Source organism: Botryllus schlosseri, chromosome 10 (assembly GCF_051294905.1).
Source record: "Botryllus schlosseri isolate E-star chromosome 10, Bs_hap1, whole genome shotgun sequence".
NCBI classification, from domain to species: domain Eukaryota; kingdom Metazoa; phylum Chordata; class Ascidiacea; order Stolidobranchia; family Styelidae; genus Botryllus; species Botryllus schlosseri.
In genome coordinates, this window is record NC_137245.1 from 10,737,594 (window position 1) to 10,762,540 (window position 24,947).

General features: G+C 39.5%; 1 protein-coding gene across 2 annotated transcripts in view; it reads left to right on the forward strand.

Moving 5' to 3' along the window:
* LOC145449099 (uncharacterized) overlaps positions 1–24,947 on the forward strand; it is a 134,657-nt gene that overhangs the window by 50,947 nt on the left and 58,763 nt on the right. For both annotated transcript variants that reach the window (XM_080327573.1, XM_080327572.1), the window contains 5 exons: positions 7,820–7,911; positions 16,470–16,632; positions 20,015–20,199; positions 21,477–21,532; positions 21,594–21,696. In XM_080327573.1, coding sequence (XP_080183699.1) covers positions 7,820–7,911; positions 16,470–16,632; positions 20,015–20,199; positions 21,477–21,532; positions 21,594–21,696 — 599 coding nt within the window. The remainder of the gene's footprint in view (positions 1–7,819; positions 7,912–16,469; positions 16,633–20,014; positions 20,200–21,476; positions 21,533–21,593; positions 21,697–24,947) is intronic.

Consider the following 24,947-nt stretch of genomic DNA (forward strand, 5'->3'; position numbering starts at 1 on the left):
AGACCAGAAGAAGGACGCAAGACCGCAAAAGTCATTGTGTTAATGCAATTATCGTGTTGGGCGCAAATAACCTGATGAGCGATAAGCGCCAATGAATACCGCAAACAACAAGCAAATAGCTATACCTGGTCAAGTGCACTTCGTCAACCCACCCTTAACACACGTCGGTATTTGGCAACCCCACAGTGTTATAAACCAAACTTCTGGGTGGGGTTCGCCTCCCCCCGGACCCCGCAGTTGCATGGATGTTTTCACCAGTGTTAATGTGATGTAATCACACGACGCGCGAAAGTATCACATAATTCATGAATGAATTGGGTAATAGTATTGATAATTGCGTGGATATTGCCATTTTTTTTTATCCTTTCACAATTCCAAATTGGTATTTCTTCACTGGCAAATAATTTCTGTCTGTGGTATGGTGTTTGTCAGGTGGGGTACAGATTGCCAGGTTAGCGGGATTCGTTGCCTGCCATTTAGGCGCCATAGACAATTAACCATACATATATGAAAGTTTCCGGCTAACGAAGGGCAGGCCTTTTCGGCCAAGGTTTTTTCACTGCCGAATTTTTTAAAACTTTTCGTGGTCCCATGTTAGCCTAAACTTCATTATTTGTTAGTGCGTGCGTCTATTTTATAAATCATGCGTAGCCTACTTCCTGTTGGAAGGGCCCGCTGTACCCAATATATTTAGCGACACTAAATCGCGAAATGCGCGACAAAAATTGAAAGACGTTCGATAAAGTTTCAAAAAAACACTATATAATTTAGAATCATTCACAAAATAATTAGGGGGCCCTTCAAGCTCGGTTCCCGCTCCAATGGGGGGTTTGGGGTGCAGCAGTTATGGTCCTGTACGAAATGAATGAATCGAAAACGAATGATCCCGCAAACTGGGCGGATTAGCTAGTCAGAATTTACTTGTCGCTTGCATATCGTCAAATGACATGGCTTGAACTTAATGTGATATCGAATATTTTACCTCACGACATTCTAATCAGTGTAAAATTTGATATATTATTTATTTTATCAATGGACTGGACAAGCCTTCAAATAAGTAGCCTACATCTTGAAATTAAGGTATAAAATTATAATATGCCTTGCGGACCAATAGGTAAGTCGTCGCGTGCCGACGGTTGCGAACCACTGATGTACATCTTTCTCCATGTTCAATGCCACGTAATTGATGGCTGTCTGTCGTGCTTGCTCCGACCGGGTTCAATATTATCATTTTTTCTGTTAGATAGTGTTCCTATGTTTTTGTGATCTCCGCAAAACATTGCCGCAACTCACATGATATTGGACTCGCTCACACGAACAAGACCAAACTAAGAATAACTCTTTTCCTGAGATGCAACATTCGAAATTGGCCTTTCTACACTAGGGCTCCTCAAAAATGACTTTTTCTCTCAAATCGTACCGGCTACTTGATAAAATTGTTAGGTCACCTAATTAAAGCCTACACACAAAATTTGGTTCAATTCCAGCCAGTAACCGCTTTGCTACAGGAGAAGAAAGTTTCTATTTATTATATAAAAATAAATAATAAAAAATTTGAAAATTTTCTGTTCACCTCATGAAAGTGTTAGGCTGTCTATAGAAACGATGCTCACCAAATTTGGTTCAATTACAACCAGTGGAAGCGGAGTTATTGCCATCGAAAAATTTGGATTTGAATAAAATAGTATTTACGGTGAGCACTACTGTAATAAATAAACAAACAATCGGTCACCGTAAATTTGGTTGGAATTGAACCAAATTTGGTGAGCATCGTTTCTATAGACAGCCTAGCACTTTCATGGGGTGAACAGAAAATTTTCAAATTTTTTATTATTTATTTTTATATACTAAATAGAAACTTTCTTCTCCTGTAGAAAAGTGGTTACTGGCTGGAATTGAACCAAATTTTGTGTGTAGGCTTAAATTAGGTAACCTAACAAGTTTATCAAGTAACCAATACGATTTGAGAAAAAAAAATCATTTTTGAAGAGCCCTATTCTACACTCGACACATAATTCTTTTTCTGCAAGCATAATTGTACCTATCGAGACTCGTATTGCAGCGACGTGAGTATTGTGCGTCGATCATTGTGTTGACTGAACGTATCATGTCGAAGGTTTCGACGCTGTTTCTGGGCTAACGTTATATCGTCGTCGTTTTTTTTATCCGTTGCGGAGTCGCATGTCAGTAAAAAATTCATATATCATGGTGTGCCTTCGGGCTAAATGGTGGCGCAGAAATGACCATATACGGCTTCCACTGATATTAGGGATATTGTTATCTCATGATTGCAAATATATTTTTCAAAGGAAATGGTACCACCATTAAATCAAGTGAAACCTAATCGATCAGATAAAGAAGGCAAATTTCCATTTTAAATAACCCCAGATAAGAATGTTTTACTTAATCTTCATTTAGTAACTAAACTCTAGGGCCCCACAAACACATTTGGTCTCGGATTCACCACAATCCCAAATGTCTGCTGATTAGTGTCGAAAATCCTACTTTCTGGCATGAGGACTATCAACTATACGGAATTAATAATTCCTAGTCGTTCGATTGATCAATCAATGAATTTGCTGTAAATCCCGGATTTATGTATACTCAGCATTCATAAGCCCATTCCTTGTGATTTACGTTGGCCTTTCAGGACGCCTTAAAACAGGGGTTCTTGCAGTATGTGTCGCAACCGAAACATGCGTCACAGAGGGTCTAAATTTAGTTCGCGACCGCACCAGGGTGATAGTTTATTAATTATGTGATATTTCCTGCATTTCTGGTTGAACAATCTCTTCACGCTCTGTGCCATGGTAATATAATCGACATGAATAATTCATGAACTTTAACAAATTACGGGCATCGCGCGTCTTAGAGAATCAATGACCAGGGACTAGTGATATTTATTAACAATAATACTTGCAATTTTAGTGCGTAATAAGCCAATGCAATCGAATGTGTCTGACGTTCCTAGTTCGACCTACCTATTCCGTCTCGTTCGTGAATCGCGTTATGAGCGGACGCGTGATAACGAAATCACGTACTAACGCTAAGGAATGTGGGTCTTCAGTGTGTGTGTAGTATTTAGTAAAACGTTGGAAACCCTTGATACACGCATGGATCCCAATGCAAAAGAGTAATACACCTTCTCTTTTTCGTTCATGCCAATAAAAACGTGGTATAGTAATATCAGAAATGCATTCATTTCCATGTTTGAGGCTTGGGTCGTGAGATATAATTAACACTCAGATTTGGGTCGCGCTCTTAAAAGTTGTCGAACCACTGCACTAAAAATTGTCCACGGGTACCAAAAGTTTTCACGTATAACTCTGCGAGAGTGTTAAATAGCGACGGTCCACATTAGCATTTGGTGCGGAGAAAATAAATCCTCTTGCTGATGTAATTGGTATGTGTGTGTATGTAACCGCTATTAATACCGATCCAATGGCTTTATGTTTTATCATACCCACCTCAAATGGCCAAAATGTACTTTAGTTCATCCGGGTAAGCCACCCACCACGGAGAAGGGTATATATGATATAGAGACACTATTTTGTGACCTAAATAATGAAATACTGTGACCTGAAAATTGAAAGTTTTGACCGTTTTTTACACGAAAAAATAATTAATTTTGACTCAGATTTTACCTATGAAGAACTTGAGTATCCAAATTACGCAGTCCATCACCCTAGAGAAAAGATATATGATATCAAATATCCCAGTTCAATAAGAAACTCTTCGGTTTTATACAGTTGTAAATCTGAATCTAGGGGAGTCTGTCCTCACCGCCATAGACGTCCCCGCATAATACCGGTGCGCCTATATTGTCTTCTGAAGTAACGAAATGTAACAATGATGCATTTTTTGTCGAAACTGCAAATCTTGGGTCAGATGTCTCGTTAAAACTTTGTTGAAACAGTCAAAGATACAGCTATGTAGTCTGTATATGGTAGAGACCCTGAAAACACCTCAAATCCGTGTTAGTCAGCGAGCTCGAAGCCTTTTACCGCTAAGTACTTTTTCGAGACACACGAGCGCTCATTCCAACTGTTCTTGTAATATTGGTTAGATTGACCGCACTATGAAATAAAAATATCAGCCTGTATCCTGTATTAGTAAGCAAAAGTAGAGGTTATGGATTTGGTCAGGGACCTAAGACCACGGGAATAATCTGTACACCGCATTTCAGTCTGTATTAGAATAAATATTTTCAAACATTTGCATCAGTTTTTTTATTTATTATAAGTATGTAATCTCTACTGATATAATAACCTGTAAAGTTGCATACAGTATTTCTATGTTTCAACGGAATACTTTAAAGATTCATTTATTTCATTGTACTCCAGAATTGCGTCTGTTTGAAGATTCTTGAGGCTAGAAGAGACCACGTTAAGATTTGAGGATTCATTATTTCTTGTCGATATTTTACCTGCGATAGACAGCATTACGGCGTTGCGAATCGAATGTAGGCTGTCATCGTATCCGCGACTGTATAGTCATGACTCATGACATTAACCGAACAAAACGCATCGACGGTTTATATCAGTGGTTCTTAACCTTACCTCCAGCGCCCCCGAAGGGGCACTGGCGATTTTCAATGGGGCGGAAACGGTCAGGGAGCGATATGGGGGCGCTGGACTCAGGGTGCGATATGGGGGGCGCTGAAGAAAAATGGCTTTGCAGTAGATGATGATGATGTAGTAGTAGGACATACCCCTAATGAGTATTCAGAGAAAATTTACATTCCAAAAAACAAGTCAAATCTCGAAATTTGTTTGCTACATATGTTTTCATAAATGTAGTGGGTATTTATAATTCTTATAAAATGGATTGCGCGTACTTTGAGATCGCCAATTTCCCGGTAAAACACTACTGTCACGCTTACTAGGGTTATTTTCAACAAAATGTTTCGAACTAAGTATTACATCCTGCAGTCCACAGCGTGTGGATATCGAAGGAGACACTGTATATCACTTTTGAGAGTGAGATCCCCTTGTACATAAAATATGCTTTGAAGCATTGTGCACGAAAGCAATAACTAAATATACTTGTATTTGAGATCTACAAAATTAAATCGTCAGAATATTTCTTCATCGTATCATATAGGATGATACTATCCCTGTATTGCCAATCGCAGATGTGAGTTCGGGATATGCACATCTGGTTCGAGCCACGGGGTATAATGATACCGTACCCGATTGTTGTCATAACAACCTAGATTTGACTCTGAAAATACCACATACAATTATTATATGGTTTATTATTACCGAGTTGTCCATGAGCGCGATAAAATCGCGAAATACTTCCAAGACTAAAGTCCCGAATAAACCGTCAGGATTTGATCTCTTACCAGGACCGAAACTGCCGCAACCCTAACCCCCAATCGCGTGGGGGGGGGAGGGTGAGCTCGAATGGTGCCCCAAATTATTGCGGTGGATGAACCTAAATTACGCATCATGTTATGACAACTCCCACACGAAAAAATACGCATAATTATAGAAATTGGAAATTGGCAATTCGGCGTCGGCCATTACCATGTCACGATGCACGAAGCAGTGTTGGGATGAATCGAGTCACCTTTTTCGAATGACCTGACTTGACTCGAGTCACTTTGCTAAAATGACTTGACTTGACTTGACTCGGCGTATCAGAAATATGGATTGACTCGTGACTCGGAGCAAAATTCACGAGTCAATTTCAAGTCATCAGGTAATCGGTGTCGATAAAAATCAATGAATCTCGCATGTGTTCGGATTCTTCGCGGAACGCTGTTGTAACCCGCGAGAGCGACCCATCATTTAATGATCGTGCGTTTTACTGAGCCGCCATTTTTCCCTCAGAAATAAATTGACCGCAAACGAAGTGATCGAAGATTATAGCTTACGTTGTCGTAAACTAGTATAAGCTAGGACAGTAAAGTAATTAATCTCTGGTTTTACCTCAACCAAACCTCTTGTTTTATTGAAATTGAATTCGAATATAGTTTATATAGTCCTCAACCATTGGCGCAGGCTCGAATTATATCATATCGATTTGTAAATGGGTTATGTATTTCATCCTATCAATTCGTATATATTCTCTATTTCGGCTGGTAACTATAAACTGTGGTTTAGCAGTTCTACGTATATGTGAGCGATACAGCGCCTTCTTGCGTGTATATTAAACTCTACATTCGTTCATCGGTTCAAAATCAATAACCACTCAATCTGTATTTCAGACAGATAGCAAAATGCAATGACGTTGTCATGCCCCATACTTCAAAAAGGCAACTTGACTTGAAATGTGACTTGACTCGTGACTTGTCTTGACTTGACTCGACTTGACTCGAGTCACCTCCAAAAATCGAGTGACTTGACTTGACTCGAGTCACCTTTGAAAATCGATTACCTTGACTTGACTCGAGTCAAAATGGGCAATGACTCGAAATGACTCGTGACTCGAAGGTGGTGACTTGATCCCAACACTGGCACGAAGACATCTAAAGTTCTTGCCAATATGGGACTCCGAGAGGTGTGCTAAAAAGATTGTCAGCGGGAAAACCTTAGCCGAAGAGGATTGCATTTATGTTGACCGCAAACTTCGATGTATATAAGTCTAATTGTCCATTTGTGCTTTAATCGCCCGTGCCGAATTACCATGTCGTCACAATCTGCACCCTGCAGGACAAATAACATCCATCATAGAGAAGAATTATTTGCCAGTGAAGAAATACCAATTTCGAATCATGTGCTTATTTAGGTTTAATACGTTTATGCGTTTCAATATCTTTTGATTATAGAGCGGACAAGAAGTAACAAATACCGATATGTAATCAAGTAGGCTAATTGTACTAACGGGCACCCCCGAATATGTTTAATCATTAATTACGTGGCCTTCATTTTCCAAGACAACAGCTCACTCAGCGCCACTGGTAAATCTGATGACGTGGGCAGAGAGGATAAGATATATATATGCAATTACCATCTACTCATTCATGTATTATAGAATATTTTGTCGCCTGGGCGACTAAGCCACAAAAACTTTGCTAACCATTGAAATCACGCGACGGGGTTCTTGGGGGTGAAGACGCCAGAAGTTTGGGTTATCAAGTTATGGGTGCCAAAGACAATCATTTTTTAGGGGGACTGACGAAGTGCTGTTACGTAGGGTAACCATATATTGGAATCGGGAAAGGAGGACACTTTTTCAAAATTTTCAGACTGACAATACGTGAGTAAAATACGCAAAAATTGGTAAATTTACCACAAAATTGCGGTTGGCTGACTGTAAAAAGGGTCAACCATCAGGCTAAACTCCCAAAACACAGTCTTGCTTCTAAATTTTTCGTTGGTTGACTAAAAATAAGTCGTCGCTTACGTTCGAACCACGATTTACTGTTTAACATCATTTATGCCTATTTTCACTGGAAACTATCCACCATTTTTGCTCTGAAAGCTGTCGAGGAGATCGAATTGCCATAAAGGAAGACGTTCAGGCGTCCTCGAAGGACATTTTCAAAAACCTGCAAAAGGAGGACAATATGGGAGAAAGGGGATGGGCGCTACAGCAGTATAATTTTTGAAAGGGTCGCTGGAGGAAAAAAGTTTAAGAACCACTGGTTTATAACGTTTCAATATTCGTCAAGTTACACGCGAGATTTACATATATATGGAATGGAGAGATTCAGAAAAAGCAACTGTACCGTGATATCATGTCAATTGTTACTTTCGAGGTTACCGGATCTACTGTATCGATTTACTATAATCGGAGTTAAGACTACAGTAGACTTATCTGAACTGAGCATGAATAGGGACCGGCCGTTATTTGTTATGTATATATCTAGATGACTCCGCATGGCAAGATATGAAGACGTTTGGTGATGCTCAGAAAGCGACTTATGATGATTACAAAAACCCCGGATACTATGAATTGGAGGTAGGTTATCGTCATCCCTGAGAGCCGAAACAAAACACGAGCAATTTGTGTATGATCAATGATCAATGACCATGAACGTACACGTCCTCGCACGAAATATTTAAAATTCCCTAAAAGTATTAGAAACTGATCCAAATGGACTTCATTATGAAACGAATCCTCAACCAAGCATGTTAGCACGTTCACCGCTGAAAAATGCATCGTCTTTTTGTGACAGCCTTATGCCATCCGTTTCAATAGCTTTTTGTTAAATTAACCGATACAGGAAAGTCGTTTTCCAATCACGTGTCGTTGTTCATGTCCTTTCAAGTCCCATTTATGATACTATTTACTCGAATCATTCTCGGGCGCTGTCACGAGAGATGAAAAGTTCATTTAAAAAAATTACCTGTCTATACAAACATATGCATCTGAAACGAGGCTGCATTGTTTACAAGGATACACGCATGTTGTATCAGTCAATTGCACGCAGTGCCATCGGCTGCGGCATTTCATGTCAGTAAAACCAGAAAATCCAGGTCTGCATAGTCATGAAGCTGCATATAATTTTGTTCTATCATGCATTGCTCATATAACTAGATTTGGAAGCAAAAAGTCAAAAGTCATTACACTTGTAAAATAGCTCAACATTCCCTAGCGACAGCAACTCGGTTGATACCACAACACCAACCTATGGCTATGTGCTGAACGCACAGAACGGCGCAGTCCCAGTCTGACATGGCAATTTCTCTACTGTAGTGCGTTTAAACCTTTTTGAGCTCCATTCGCACTTTATTAAAAAAAATTCATTCGCACCAGCCAGCCGGAATTTATTTCACAAAACGAATATGAAGAAAGAAGCTTATCACTTCTGTATTCAAAGAGCTTCTTCGGGGCACAGAGCTTCATAACTTACATTCAGAGTATCGTATTTCTCAAGAATTAAATCACTGTAGTAAAAAATCACAGATATCGCACTCCCGTTGTTCTCCAAGTGTTAGTTGCTTTTTTCCTGGTTATCGTGCAGTGATTTCCGTCGAAGCTTGAAGGGCGTACCCAAGACCAATATTGACTCGCAACAATATCACTTTTCCACAAAATCGACATGTCACGTCATCGCGATGAGAATGTGTTTGCATTTAGAACTCACAAATAAGTCAAACTGCACTTGAATCGTAGCATCAATGTTGCTACTAGCACCTTTGGTTCATTTTATGACAACATTCGAAAAGATGCTTCAACGTTTTAAGGTATGTTAGCCGCTTCGATGGTACGATGGGCGTTAAAAACAGGAATGCATTGCTATACAAACCCGCCCAATCCGAGTAATTGATGACGGTTATTTATAGATAGGCTTGGGTTTCATTCACTTCTTATCTATGCAATACAGTATACACAAATCAATATATCTTTCAAGAACAACGTGCGGTATCCTGGTGGTTGTCAAAGCCAACACTTACACCTTGAATAATTTTCACTTAAATAAGATTCATGATTAACACTCAGTTATATCGACCAGGGTTGCCAACTAGGGATGGTGTGAACCTCTGAAAGGTTCAGGTTCACGTGAACGCGAACCTTTTCTAAAGGTTCTGTGTGAACGCGAACGCAAACGTGAACATCATGACGTCACGTTACGTCATATTACTAATTCCAACCATACATTTCAGTTAAGAGATAGCCTATTTCTACACGACACCTAGCGACGACCCGGGCCACATAATGCCACAATGCTGAAGTACGTATTGACAGTCGTCAAATATATCAACTGTGGCAATCAAATATTCCCATAAAATCAATATCTTCTGTCGCTTTGCAAACAATTTCAACGGGGACTTGCAAAGGAATATAAGCTTACGCCTTAGCGGTCTATAGGCCGGACAGGACAATGTATTTGGTGTCTGAGTATTGATACATTAATATTGAGTTCAAGTTCAAGTTTATTCATAAAATTTCATCACTTCAAAACATCACAAGACTGCAATACAAGGAATGATAGGTAGATGCCGAAACGACCAGGAGTAGTCTTAGGATAAGACGCCCACCTAGGCCTGGGCGATCGAAAGAGTAGGCATGCACACTGAATGAAAGTAAAAGAAGCTAATAGAAAGTGCCAAGTGACGGGAGGCGAGATTGGTATGTCAGGTCGTGGTCCGGTACATGGTGAGGACTGACTAGTATTCACTAAGCAGAAATTGCTTGTATTTCGACTTGAATGTGGACAATGTCCACTGGACATGCTCGACGACTGTCGGATAGCAGGCGAGATACTGTTCCACACTTCAGGTCCGGCATATTTGAGCAGAGTGTAAAACGGGTTTCTATACTTCCTACCGATACTACCCCCTTTATCAAGTTATGCAGCGGTAGTCCACACCGCAATCGCACGGATATTGGTTTTTATGATACAATAAACATATGCAATCAAGATTGTCCGTTACGCTTGCTAGATTTTTTACATCAGACAGCAAAATCAATTTCGTTGATTGGTTGAATAAGCATCATTCGCTGACTACCTAGATGTAGTGTATTTCGTCGTTGATGTTTTGTGATTGCTAGTCACTAAATATTCGAGGAAACTTTTGTGACAAAGCAAGTAAAATTTATTAGATTGTCAAGGTGCATGGTCGTTTAGTGTTGATATTTTTATGCTGCCAGGGCCATGCATATAGTTGTCCGCAGTTGAAATGCAATACATTTCAACCAAAGATATTAAAATGAAGTGAAAATTGTAATGTATGAAAAGGGTTCACTGTGCAGAACCTACCAAGGTTCCTTTGTGAACGGGAACCTCTAAATTTCCGAGGTTCACACACAGAACGCGAACGTGAACCTCAAGTTTACACCATCCCTATTGACAAATGCAGGATGGCTCTTAGGGAAATCTTACAATATTGGCCAACTGACTAAATATTACTAAATTATCTTTCATATCCCAAATATCCTTACAGATAAAGAGGAATAAGTTTCAGCAGTTCAATTGAGCTTGAATTAGGCTGCAGAAGAAACATCGAAAGATATAGCCTACGTCTTGGTGTATTTGATTTTGCTCTTCAGAGGGTGCTCAAGTTAAATCGGTAGGGTTCGCAATATTACTAAGTTTGTAGCACAAACAGAAGAGGTAAGAATACGAACTAGGAAAACTTCTCCTATGGATCAGCAAGCTTAGTGGCATCACCAATTAACTACATATTGGCCTAGGACTTAACGATCTATGTATGTATGTATAAGGGGTTGTATGGTGCTCGACTACTGGGGTCTTGTGCACCAGGCCGGGGGAGCTAATAGTTAAATCATATACGTCTACACAATACAACAAATTCTATGATCGGATTAACCATACGCGGATCAGTCAACAGACAGTCCAAATTAAAGTTCACACTGATACGTGCAGCTACATTTTTTAGGTATTGTCTCTGGTGATAGTATCGAGGACACGTCAGTAGGAAATGTTCGACAGTTTCTGGTACGCTGCAAGTTTCGCAGAGACCACTGTCATGACAACTCATGCGATGGAGCTGATAGTTCAATTTACAGTGTCCAGTTTGTAGTCGCAATAAAATGGACTTAACGATCTAGACTCGGCCTGAGATCATCAGTCCATAAACAGGAAAGCGTGTCTAAGCCTAAATGCTGGAGTACGCATTACAAACAGGCTATTGCAATGGTCAAGATAAAATGCCCAGCGACCTAATAATTTGATGTAATGCAAGAAAAAAATGCATCGGACATAAGACACCAATGTGCTTACTCTGATTTTATTTTTAACAGCTTGGTTAGGTATACACGAGTAAATCGCACTTGTTACAGATCTCATATGCTAATTGCTATAGTTGTAGAAAGTAGAAAGTGTCAACGTGATAAACGCAAAATTCTGGTGCCAACCAACATGAATACGTGCCAAAATTCCAATACTTTGCATTCAGATATAACAAATGTCAACACTCGCATCGGCTGCGATTACCTAGAAGGTCCGTACATTGCGGATGTTTCCGAGCAACCAATAGCTATTCCACTACTTTTTTCTAGGAAGTCGCCCGAGCGAGATAGTGTAATGGTGGTGCGTCCGGCTTATTGATCGGCAGGTCGTGGGTTCGATCCCCGGCCGGGTGAGACCAAAGACTCGAACACTGGTATTCGCAGCTATCCTGTTCAGCATGGAGGCGAATAACAAACGAGAATGCTAACTAGATGACCTCACGGTCGTATCGTATCTCCGTCGTAAAAAGCATCCCGATGGTGCAGGCGAAAACGAATACCACCATACACTCACTCACTCACGCAATCCTCTCACGCGGACAAATCCTTTCAAACTTTGCAATATAAACGCATCAGGAGCGTTCCTCACTTGTGAACTAGAAAAACACAGCTACCAAAAAGGTTTTAGAATTGAGTCGAAACAGCAAAAATTACGGGACTCCCCGTACTAAATAACCTATTAGGTTTATTTGAATTATTCCACGCCAGAAAGAGTGAGAAATATGGACAATTTTCATTCGCACTCATCCGGGATTTTCATTCGCACCATTTGCACCACGCTTGTCATTCGCACAAGTGCGAACCGTCACACTGGTTAGAAAGCACTGCCCTACTATATGTTGCATGTGTTTATCAGGTATTTAAGCAGCTAGTGTGTGCAATAAAATCTATTTTGGGTGCGACTCCATTCCATTCTGTCTTTGACATTGCGCCAGCTAATTCCTACATTATTCCGTGCCGCAATGAATTTCATCAAATTTACATGGTACAAATGAACATAAAAATTGAAAAAAAAAATCGGAGAGTGGCGCGTTCAAAAGTTACAAACGTTCGTCATTTTCAAGTTCTCGACAATACTGTACCAATAAAAGTGGGATCAACCGTGAGCCCCCTTTTCCGATTACCATGAACGAGTCCAACGTGACAGCTGATAGCTGTTGACTTGTCCTCAATCCAGTCTAATACTATGTCCGTCTGAGGCTCTTCACTCGACAAATTTAGTCAGCCTCGTGTGTCAAATGAACATGGAATTCAGTGAATGAAAGTTTGCTCTCACAAGTGACACTGGCATATCGCGATCATACATAAGACAGGGAGATTTAATCGACACCGTTTACCTAATGACTTGAAATTGACTCGTAAATTTTGTTCCGAATCACGAGTCAATCCACATTTCTGAAGCGCCGAGTCAAGTCAAGTCCTTTCTGCGAAGTGACTCGAGTTAAGTCAAGTCATACGAAAACGTTGACTCGAGTCAAGTCATGACTCGAGTCATCCCAACACTGGCACAGAGACAAGCCAAGTCTGACACGTATAGATCGCAGCCTTCACTACCAAACCAATTATTACAAATCATGAACGACTTTAACAATCAATATTTATATTTTTGAAAATTATCCACCCGGCAATGAAAAACTAAAAAAGGACAGGTACAATGTACATCAGGGATATGTATCCCTATTTACATATGTATGTATGGTACGTACCCTATGTCCCCGTTGGAAAACTTGACACAATCGATGAGTTGTTGAACAATGAACATGGCATTGACGACAGGAAAATACCTAGTAATCGCGGTAAAATTCAAAAGTAGGGCCCGATATCACAGATTCCGAAATATGCTGATTACTACCTTGACGTGCGGATATCATCTATACTTCCTAATCGCTGGATATAATTTATTTCCTAATCGTTGGATTGATCAATCCACAGATTGATTATAAATCCAGATTAAGCACTGGACTTTTTGACCTTTTCATTCACCTTTCATGGAACCCTTGGATAGTAGTCTGCGGACCACCGAAGGATTCACGGACCCTAATTTATTAATCATGCATCACACATCCACTTGTTTTGTCGCTTCATGCGAATTGCTGTCAATTCTTGTTGACGTTTTTATCAAAAATGTTTTTTAAAAATCTGTAATTTCAGAAAGCCTTATTTTTGACATTTTAAAACTGTTATTTTTTTGCAGTTCTGGCATCTGTTTTCCGAAATGCCAAAAATAACACGGCTTGAATATAGCGTATTGAGAGTATATATAGAAATATGTGTGTGTATATAGCAATATATTATAATATATAGTATTGCGATAGCCAATAGGTTGCCTAGAAGTGGGCCGTGCTACAATAATAATATTCGAGTTCTATTTTTATCTGAACAAGTCACACACAACGAACAATGCGATAAGACACAATGCGACGTAATGAACAGATACGAGGATGCCGAACTATGCGCAGTTGCGGTCTTTTTAATCTCTCATCCACCTCGGCCAAGAGTGCCCGATGACACAGTTGTTTTCGATGCTGATCTTTCGAAGCCGCGGTCCTTTCTATTTATGTACCATTTCTCGCGAGTGCTTTCTTTCGTTGGGTCTTTTTGTGGGCCTTTTTTGTCGCTCAGATACTTGATACTCAGATACTCAGATCTTGAGCAGCTCTCGAACTACTATTAACAATCAATCACTATAGCCGAAATTACAAATCGGCAGCTACGGAATAAAATTGGAGAAAATTGACCTGGTGTAAATGACCATAGTAGTCGACAAACACCATGAATACCTCAAATCAAACAAACACACAAAACCATTCCTGTCAGCGAACTCGTCTGAAACATAAGCAAGTATCAACATACAACATATCTTGACATAGTCAGCGCGCTAATTGCCAAGAAAACATTGGCATAGTCACCGGTGAGAAATGAGACAGTTCCCCCTATCATGTGAAGCTGATTGCGGGAGGGATACCTGAGTAGATTGGAGCTTACACATGTCAGCTGACTAATGATTGAGTATCAATCAAGACAACCCACAGAATTAGGAGTTATTAGCGTCAATTTGTAGGGGAGACCGGGGACAATTGTAACACTTTTCGTATTTTCCAACATTACGTGCTTTTCTCGTGGAAATTTCACTTCCAAAGTTTTATATAAAGAAGCCAACAACTCGATGGTTGATATGAAAACTAAATTGGAACTCAATCAACAATCAATCATGGAAATTTTGGGTCGCAAAAATCGCTGCTCAAATGTTACAATCGCCCCGTACCCAGGGGCAATTGTACCACCCTTGCGGGGCAATTGTAACAGTGTTATTTATAACTAAACAGAAACTAAAAGAACAACGAAAACGGAAGCACAAATTTTAATATTGCATGAAACTAAAGGAAGAGACGTTTGAACGCTTCCAGGCTACGCCCCATCGCATTTATGGCATCTGAATGCAATATCACCCTTCGTGTCTTGTTCAAGCTTAAAGTGTACAAGAAACACATTCATTCTATCATCTCCCTACACATATTCGGCCTCTTTTACCAAGGTTCTGTTGTTCAGTGGGCATAATGGGTTGGTCATTCGATCACCTGCGAAACCGACCTGGCTAATATATCTTGGTTGAATGGGCCGATGATATTATAGTAAAACGAGGACGCAACGTTGTGTGGCGTCAAAGCTATAATGACATTTATCTGTGCTGTAGAAAATTAACATAAATTGTTCACATCAAATATCAAAATGTCAGTGGGCCATGATCATAGTCAGAGGACGAGAATTAAGCCATGACTATTGAAGTTCGACACACCAAAAGTCGATCAACATGATAAAGGGTGGTTGAATCACGAAAATAAGCGAACCGTCAGATTCACATCAACACTATTGTATGGCGGTTTCGCCAGATGATCATGTTAGAATTGGTATCGCAAGCCAGTATCTGTTCTGTTGAACTTCTGGCTGTTGCAAGACTATTCTGCAGTAGATGAATGGTAATACCAACATATGAACAAAGACATTCAGAATTGATAGCATACTGTTACGGGGCAAAAGTAACAGAGTGTTACGATTGCCCCTGACACTCTCGACCATGATTAGCGTCTCACTATGGCACCTTCCCGGCGATGCAAGTCCTATTCTTTCCATCACCACGGTAGACTATAGTAACATTGTTCCAGCTACACATATTACGTTGTAACTACTTGAGGTACTATTCGTCTAGACAAATTATTCCAGACCAGAAAAACTTTACTCAGGGGTCAAAAATTTCGTTTTTTGCAAATTATTCCGGGGTTTCGCATCGAAGCTCAACGTAACTCCGGGTATAATAGGAGAGATAACTACTGCATGCGCACTTAAAATATCAGGCTGATTTCTCCATCCTACTAGCGGTGAGGTCGATTGTTACATTTGCCCCTAGTTACATTTGTCCCCGGTCTCCCCTACTCTGAAAGTCGCACTTCATTTGTACTATAGAAGCAATATTAGTTTGTAATGACCAGACAGAGCAAAGCAAATGTTTATTTGACGACTATTGAGTAACTTTCGTTTGCTTGTGGTTCCTGAAATGATTTATATATTTAATACAAACTATCAAAAGTGGTACTTTTATGTGGGTTATGACTTATGAGACAATGTGCTGGATGCCTATCTAAAACAATTGAAGTGATAGAGACAAACGGAAGTCACTTTTCAAGTCAATGCCGAAAAGTTAGTCAGAAACAATCGTCAGATCAAAGTCAACAAACATTGTGTTCTCCTGCATAACAATTATAATGATATTTATTATAATTATAATTATAATTTAATCACTCGCAATATGATTTTTTTTTCAGGCAAAAGATATAATGATTTGGCACGTTCCAGAAAATACGCCGATTGAAGTGACCCGGGAGAAAGCCACGATAAGATACAGAACGTCCAACAACTTTCTCAGTAACTTCGGAGGAAACATATACTCACTCTTCGTTAATTCATACGAGCTGGAATTAAGAAAATGTAATGAAATTCATTCGATTATTAACCTAATTTTACGACAGTATCGCTAAAACGTATTTAGCACAATGCATCTGTGGTATGACCAAGGGTATTATACATCCTTCAAATGACTGATCACAATGTTTGCTGTTTTAGTGTTCCACACCTCCTTTGACTGTGGAGAAAAAAATGCCCTTATGTTCATCGGTATTACTAGCGTTGAATATGTTTTTTCTGCTGCTCTCGAAAATTTTATCCCGGTCATCCATGAATATTGAAGTGATTGGTTAGACAATTGTCCAGGCGTGAGCAACATATTCTTCAATAATGATGAGATAAGCTTTCTTCCGTCGCCAAAAATCAGCTCCCCATGATTGTACGACTCGTATTCATCAAATGTAAGATCTCCTTCATATAAACCAATGTTTTCCAACCCTTAAAAGTTCATGTGGCAACCTAAAATTGTAAGCGAATTAGCAACAATAGGTGATTATTTACATGTGTAATGTGCATAGCTAAAATTTATAGGCAATACTCCGAACCCACAGATGGTGGGCGCTTTAAGGGGTCCTTTAGGATCATTAGCTACATCCACATAAGATAAAATATTTTAAAATAGAATATGGTATCCGCGCGATAGCTCGTTGCATGGCAAATATTCAGTTTCACATGGATACGACAGTGGAGGCTTAGTTGTCGAAATTATCTTTTTTTTCTTATTCAAATTTTACTGGTTAGTCGATGAAATATTTAGATTGAATCTAAAACCGCTGTACACCAAATTCGGTTCAATTCCAAGCCGTAGAAGCGAAGCTATTAGATTAAAAAAAAACCGATTACTCGAAAAGAATAATAATTGTAAACTACATTTCACTGCCTACCCCGTGAAGTCCGCGAGGAGTTCGCTATACTGATCCTTGGAAATTTTGATACTTCCGAAAGTTAGGCGAAGGTTTAGCATTATAGTAGTCAAGATCACTTATGAAAATGCAAAAGTAACTAAGTTGATTTCTTCATTTAAACAAGTGTGTTAGTGGAGTCGGAAAGATCGTATATTTAACCTCTTCTTTTCGAATCCAACATCTAGCCTTGATTAATATTTCTTGTAATCACACATAATAATTGGATGCACACGTTGAGCTTTTCCACATAACAATTCGGCTAATTTATTTTTTATCTATAGTATGAAAACAAGTTAATTTACTTATCGTTCCTACGAACGCACTCAGCCAGCAATAAAAACTGACCACCCAACATTCGCGACATCTGAGCAGTACTCACAAGGCTCGATGAAGTATCCTAAGCTTTGATTACTCCGTACGTATATCATACGGAGTGTCGCTATGGCCATGACATGCCGGTATAGACCTCTGAAATTCCTAAATGTCACATCTGTAACATATCGCAAACGCTCGAAGGTTTATTGGTCTTTACCAATACAGCACAACAATTGATGCAGCACAGGTGTCAGACTCAACTTGGGTCGCGGGTTGGACTGAAATATACTGATCGGCAACGGGCGAAACTATTCTAATCATGCCAGAATGTTATTCCTATATCATTAGCACTGTTTTTTACTTCAATATTTTATTATCAAGCCTCTATATATAATCGTAAATTACAATATATCATGACGCAGGGGCGCTTTTTTTCTAAAAACACCTCTATTCGCGAGCAATAGAATTGTAAGAAAATGCGATGGTTGGCCGAATAAATGCAGTTATAAACCACTAAATCAGTGGTTTTGGCAACGATATTGAGTTAAGATATTTCTATGCTTCCTTCATTCTAGTCGCAAGGCGGCATTGACCTTAGCCTAAGGATGCGCTAATAGGAATGCAAAAGACCTATACCTATAAACGCGGTTGCGATCAGAGGTGGTCAACGTGGTCAAGAAAGCTACTCAAGTAGAAATAGAAGTCATGATACAAAAGTCTACTTAAGTACGAGTAGAGGTAGAACTTTTGACAGCAACCTGAAACTGCATGAAGTAGAAGTAGAATTGACTGAATTTGAATCGACTCAAGTACCTTTTCTTCCTCGGCTGCCATTCTGTGGAACAATCTTCCAATTTCTATCAGACTATGTGACTCGCTATATGTTTTCAAACGCAAAATCAAGACCGTTTTATTCGCACGAGCGTTCGAACTAGAGTAGTGTTCATTCCGCCCTACAACTATGCACTTCGTCTTTTATACATATCGTTTACTTTTATATTTTATTGCCTTTTATGTACAGCGCCCTAGTGTAGTAATGATATATTGTTATATTCGGCGCTCTATAAATTATTATATTATTATTATATTATTATTATTAAGTAAGTAAGTAGTTGTGAAAACGTTCGTAATTCGTTCGCAAGGACTGCCATAAGCTGAAAATTGAGCTTTGCAGAAGGTGTAGAGAGCTTGACTCATATTGATGCACCCAATGAGGCCTCAAATTTCGACAGAACAAGTATTCGTTCACATCGTGGGGTACAAATGATAGTATTGATATGGAAATGCGATACTAATCCTATGTTTACTCGAACATCCCGTTTTAGAAAATATCATGGCATTGGACCCTCCCCCATATTATAAGGCACGTAGTCTAGTCGAAGAGCAATGCGGAAAACTTGTATGGGATACGGTGTTACCACTTTGCCCGATTAGTATACGCTAATAAAATTCGGCAGTAAAGGACCAAGTTGCGGTAGCATGAAAATTGAGAGCGGCTGATGGTGGAAGAGCGCGTGCATGGAAGTCGTCCGTGATATGACGAAAAGACCGTATTAGAATGTGACATTGCTGAAATTAAGGTACTGGGCGATAGGCGATAAGGGCTGCTGTTGTGCGAATAAAACAGAGAAACAGTATACAGTGTTTCAGAAAGTCCAGAGCGAAAAGCCGGTAGCAACGATCAACTTACGGGTGCACAAAAAACGATGTTGGAAGAGCGTGAGCATGGAAGTAGACGAAAACATTACAAAGTCCCATAGACACTGATGAATAATGGAATTGCTGTCATGGCGCAAATGTCCGCATTGGCGATAAGCATCACTGTTGTGTGTGAATAAAACAAACCAATTGACAAAACAGACAAAGAGTGTGTATATCACGTCCCAAATACATCAAGTAACTGAATACGTGACGATTTGTTCCGAAGTTTGAGGTTATCGAGTTTGATAGACAGAGTCTGATTTTAAATCACCAATGACTTTAATTTATTTCGTGAAAATGTATACTAATATATTTATGTTTTGATCATTACTTTTACATGATAACTTCGCGGGCGACAAATATTTTCATCCAACCCCAATTCATTTGGTGGATTTAAATTGTTGTGTGCTGCTATTCGATTTGATAAAACTCCGAAAATACAAATTGTGTCTGCTTCTTTGCATTGCATTTCCTATTCGTTACAGATTACAGCGATATCGCAGAATTAGCAACCATAAAAAGGACAACCAAGTTTATCGATGCTGTGACAAGAGACAATTCGACTATAAGGTCTCATGTCCCGAGCTGGCATTCCTATGAATTGAACTACGATACATCGCCTGACTACCTACTGTACGACTACGATATGTATGACGACTGGGGTAATCGCGTAAGTTGAATGATAGTGGTAATCACCCTAAGCCCCGGCCTATGTCTATATAATACTATTTTCGAATTATTCCATCTCGGCAAAAATTATATCGAAGCTATGTTGCGCAAGCTGAAGAATAGACCAATAAGTTTGCTACAATATTTGTATTACTTTAAAAGTAGGGCTATGTCGTCGTTCACGGCGAAATAGATTAGTCGCATGAAAAAAAATGTCGAAATGAGGCCCTGTTCAACACCTGTCATTTTAACGGGTATATGTCAGAAATCATGTTCGATTCAATTGATCTTAACATTTATTTGAGACTGATACCAGACTTGGTAAGATATCAGACTTAGTTCAGCTACCGTTTGAGTCTTCATTCAATAAGTCGATTGCAACGTCTTGAATCTCGCGAAATAGCGACATGGTCCATTCCGTAATATTAACGAATTGATATAGTTATTAGCATTCATTATTGCGACCATGAATCTGTTATAGTATTAGTTATGGTCACAATGATTCGAGTGCTCTAAAATTTGAATCCAATAATAATGAAATAACTGGCGTCGAGTAGTCAGAGGTAAATTTTTCAAATACAGAAAATGTACCCTGAATTTGTGTCTGTTGTACCGTGACCAATGCTGTTATCTGCCGTTCGCGTCTCCAAGTACATCTCATTATTACTTCAAGCAATGATTAATTTCGTCTTTTATTTCTAATTTGCTTAACTGCATTTACCAACGTTCGCTCCTGATGAGAGACAGTCGAAAAGCTTTGAGTGAAATCAATTTGACATTGTCATGAACATTTGTTTGCTGGAATATTTCTAGGAGTGTATATAGGTAACAGGTAAACCTATTGATAAAAACATGTTTTCTTGAGGTTTATGAAAAAGCTCGAGATATGGAATAGAAAGATGAGCGAGGACGACTCTGCCATGTGTGAAAACTTTCTGGATTGGGAGCTGTCAATCTCATTAAATTCTTGTACATATACTGTCTCCCGACAAAGCATGTTTTGATAAATCTGGCGTAACTGTGTCTTGATTTGAAACCTCTCCAAGTAATCAATTTTCATGTGATAGATCGCCCCTTTAAACTAGTTCGCAAACCCCAAGAAGTCCACAGACTTCAGTGTGAAAGTCCCCGCACCAAATTCCATCTATTGGGTAATTTACATTTCGGGAAAGCGACATAAACGGAAATTGCTTTCCAATCTCTTAAAGAAAAATCGAGTTTTAGGTATAGTGTTAATCTAGGATTTGATTGAATCGATTATCGTTAATATTGGACTAGGTTTACCTACGAACTCCGCACGAAGCCGAATGGATGGACTATGACAAAGAGTATTGGTATGGTTGTTTGATGTTAGAATTTGCTGTCCACTAATTTGATTGAATTCTACTCAAAAAGGTGGGGACAACCAAATACATTTTCTACAATATCAAAGAGGTCAAGTCCGTTTGTGATGGCTGGTGTTGTTGACGATAAATGGGACGGAGTTTTAAACCCACTGGTGCGTTCTCTTTAGCTGCTCAGTGCTCAGCATGGTTAGATATCACATTCATGAACGAGCTCTACAGTAAATCACAATGTTTGAGACGCACGCATCCATAGACTATTTCAACGTATCTATTGGATTGAAATGCTTGCATATATTAGTATACCTGCGTCAATCATTCATTCACTTCGATTCCATCCTAGCAATAATCCAAATGTACCTGCATCACCGAACCGCTAAGCCGCGATGGAATCCACGTTAATAACCAATGATCCAATATAAACCCCACCGGATGAAAGGGTATTGTGTAAATGTATATTCAATACTACAGGTCAGGGGTCGGGAACCTTCTTCGTAAAAATAGCCATATTGACCCTGACTGACTGTTATGTCACATTTATTTTCGTCACGTCATATCGGCACGAAACTGAAGTTTACTGCATGTGATTCGTATTGTGCCGCTGCACTATATTCTCTTAATATATCGTACGGTAAGTGTACCGATGTTATGTTACAACGTCAGTATTAATCAAGTTGGGTTTCCGCCTGATTGAGCATTCGACGCAACGAAAATCATCAGTTGATCATTGGACAACTTAACTTCGCTATAAGGTTCTTTTGCTAGCTTCATATTTTCAAGTTTTCCGTTGAAGCCGTGTGATATTTTCGAAACAAAAGGCAATTTAGATGTACAAGTAGGCTACATTTCACAATTTAGAACAGTGGTTCTTAACACTGCCGTCACACTTGCTAGGGTTATTTTCAACAACATATTTCGAATTAGGTATTATATCCCGCAGCGCACAGCACGTGAAAATCGAAGAAGGAGGTACCGTATATCACTTTTGAGAGTGAGAGCCCTTTGAATATAAATGAGTTTTGAAGCTTTGTGCACGAAATGAATTACTAAATATACTTGTATCTGAGATCTACAAAATTAAATCGTCAGAATATTTCTTCATCGTATCATAAAGGATGATATTATTTAGTGTTGTAGTTCACAACCTCACATGAACGTTATATAATATGAGTTGCGTTGTTTGGAATGCATTCATGGTAAAATTAATAACTGGGTACAGTAATGAATTCAATGTGAGCAGATATATGCCTTCCGTTCTCAGTTGACTTAGGCTACTTATAGTTACACAAAGCACTAAGACAATACCATCCATCCGATTTAGGTGCGAAATATTCACAACACCAAAGTCCCTAAAAGACCGACTGGACTTTGACCTTACCAGGACCTAAACTAATGCAACTGGAACCCGCAATCCGTGAGCTCGAAGGGTGCCCTAAATTATTTCGGTGAATGAACATAAATTACACGTCATGTTTTGACGACTCCCCCACGGAAGAATACGCATAATTATAGAAAATACTAATAAGCATTTCGGCGTCGGCAGTTACCACTCCACTATGCACGAAGACATATGAAGCTCCGGTCAATATGGGACTTCGAGAAGTGTTCAAAAAGATCGTCAGCGAGACAACCTTAGCCGAAAAGGATTTTCCTTCCGTTGACCGTAAACGTCGATGTATATAAATCTAATTAATTGTCCATAGGTGCTTAAATCGCTCGTGCCGAACCATCATGTCATCGCAATCTGTACCCCACAGGACAAATAACATCCGTCAGAGAAAATTATTTGCCGGTGAAGAAATACAAATTTTAAATCGTGTGCTTACTTCAGTTTGATACGTTTATGAGTTTCATTATCTTTTAACTATATAGCGGACACGAGGTAACAAAATAACAATATCTAACGAATTAATTGTACCTCCGGGCACACCCGAATATGTTCAATATTAATTACGTGGCACTTATTTTCCAATACAACAGCTCACTCAGCGCTACTGGTGAATCTGATTACGTGGACTGAGAGAATAAAAAGTTTATAGTGACATATATATGCAATTATCAAACAATCATTCATGCATTAGAGAAAATTTTGGCGCCTACGGGCGACCAGGTAACACAAACTCTGCTGACCATCGAAATCATGCGACGGGGTTCTTGGAGGCGAAGCCCTCAGAATTTTGGTTTATCACGCTATGGGTGCGCAAGACAATCGTTTTTTCGGGGGGCAGACGAAGTGCTGTTACATTACAGTTAACCATTGTCTTAAATACAGTCCTTATTCCCTACAACAGTGGCTCCCAACCTTTTTCCGCCCACGTACTATTTCGAGGTTTTATGCGGTGCTCGCGTACCACCTACAAGTCTCGCGCGCCGAGGGCGGTATAAAATGTTCTCACCTTTTATGACGTCATAAGCACGTATTTGGCCCATATGCGAGGTGTAGTAACAAATTCTATTAAACTAGGCATTATCAGTCAGGCCTGATGGGATCCATGGAATTGTTTTTTCACCACCAGTGACAAGAAGAACAACATAATAAATTAAAAACGAACAACAAAAGTCAATTTGTTCAATGCGATGGCTGCATTTGTTTATTTTCCACTAGCTCAGGCCGGCCAACCTTTTCGATCAAATGGCCACATGAGACCATTGTCAGACCCCTTCAATGTTGATGAACTATTTGTAGCCACCCGATAGGAGTGAACCGGATTAGGTAATGATAAAGCAAGACTTATATTACTACGCATCAAAATCGATAACAATTGTGTCATGAAAAGTCATTGTGCATAGTGCTTTCATGAAGTAACCTCGCTAAGCAAGAGAATTTTTCAAAGTTAGTGATTGAGTTCGGCCAATACCAAGATCCCTTGCATAAATTGCGGGTCACCTCTGTATACCACTGGGCTCACTTGGCCAACACAGGATCATTCGGACATATCAATATCGACGATTTCGGTGAACATGCGTCTATCATTTTGTGCCAAAGTTTGATCGCCGATCATCTTCATCATCATTTCTGCGAGTGCGGACGCGAAGTCAGATGTTGGACGGCACGTGTTCTCATAGTTGCCAATGTAGTCAATTAAGTAGTTTTTATATTCAGGAAGGGCTACAAAAAGCAAGAAATTGAGTGACAATAAATCGCGCGAAGTGCTAAGGAAAATATCAAGCCAAATAAATGTACAACGAAATATTCTACTTTATGGTCATATAGGGAGATCTACAAAAATTGTTGCTGGCTCCTCGCTACGCCAATGCGTCGGAACTGGTATTTAAGTGATAAACATCCTAAATTTCAGGGTCAGACTCGCGGGCCACGGGTTAACCACTCCTACACTAGATGGGCGATGCGCGGCATACGTTTGCTCACAGCGCATCAAAAGTCAGGCATGGGCGCAACAGGCCG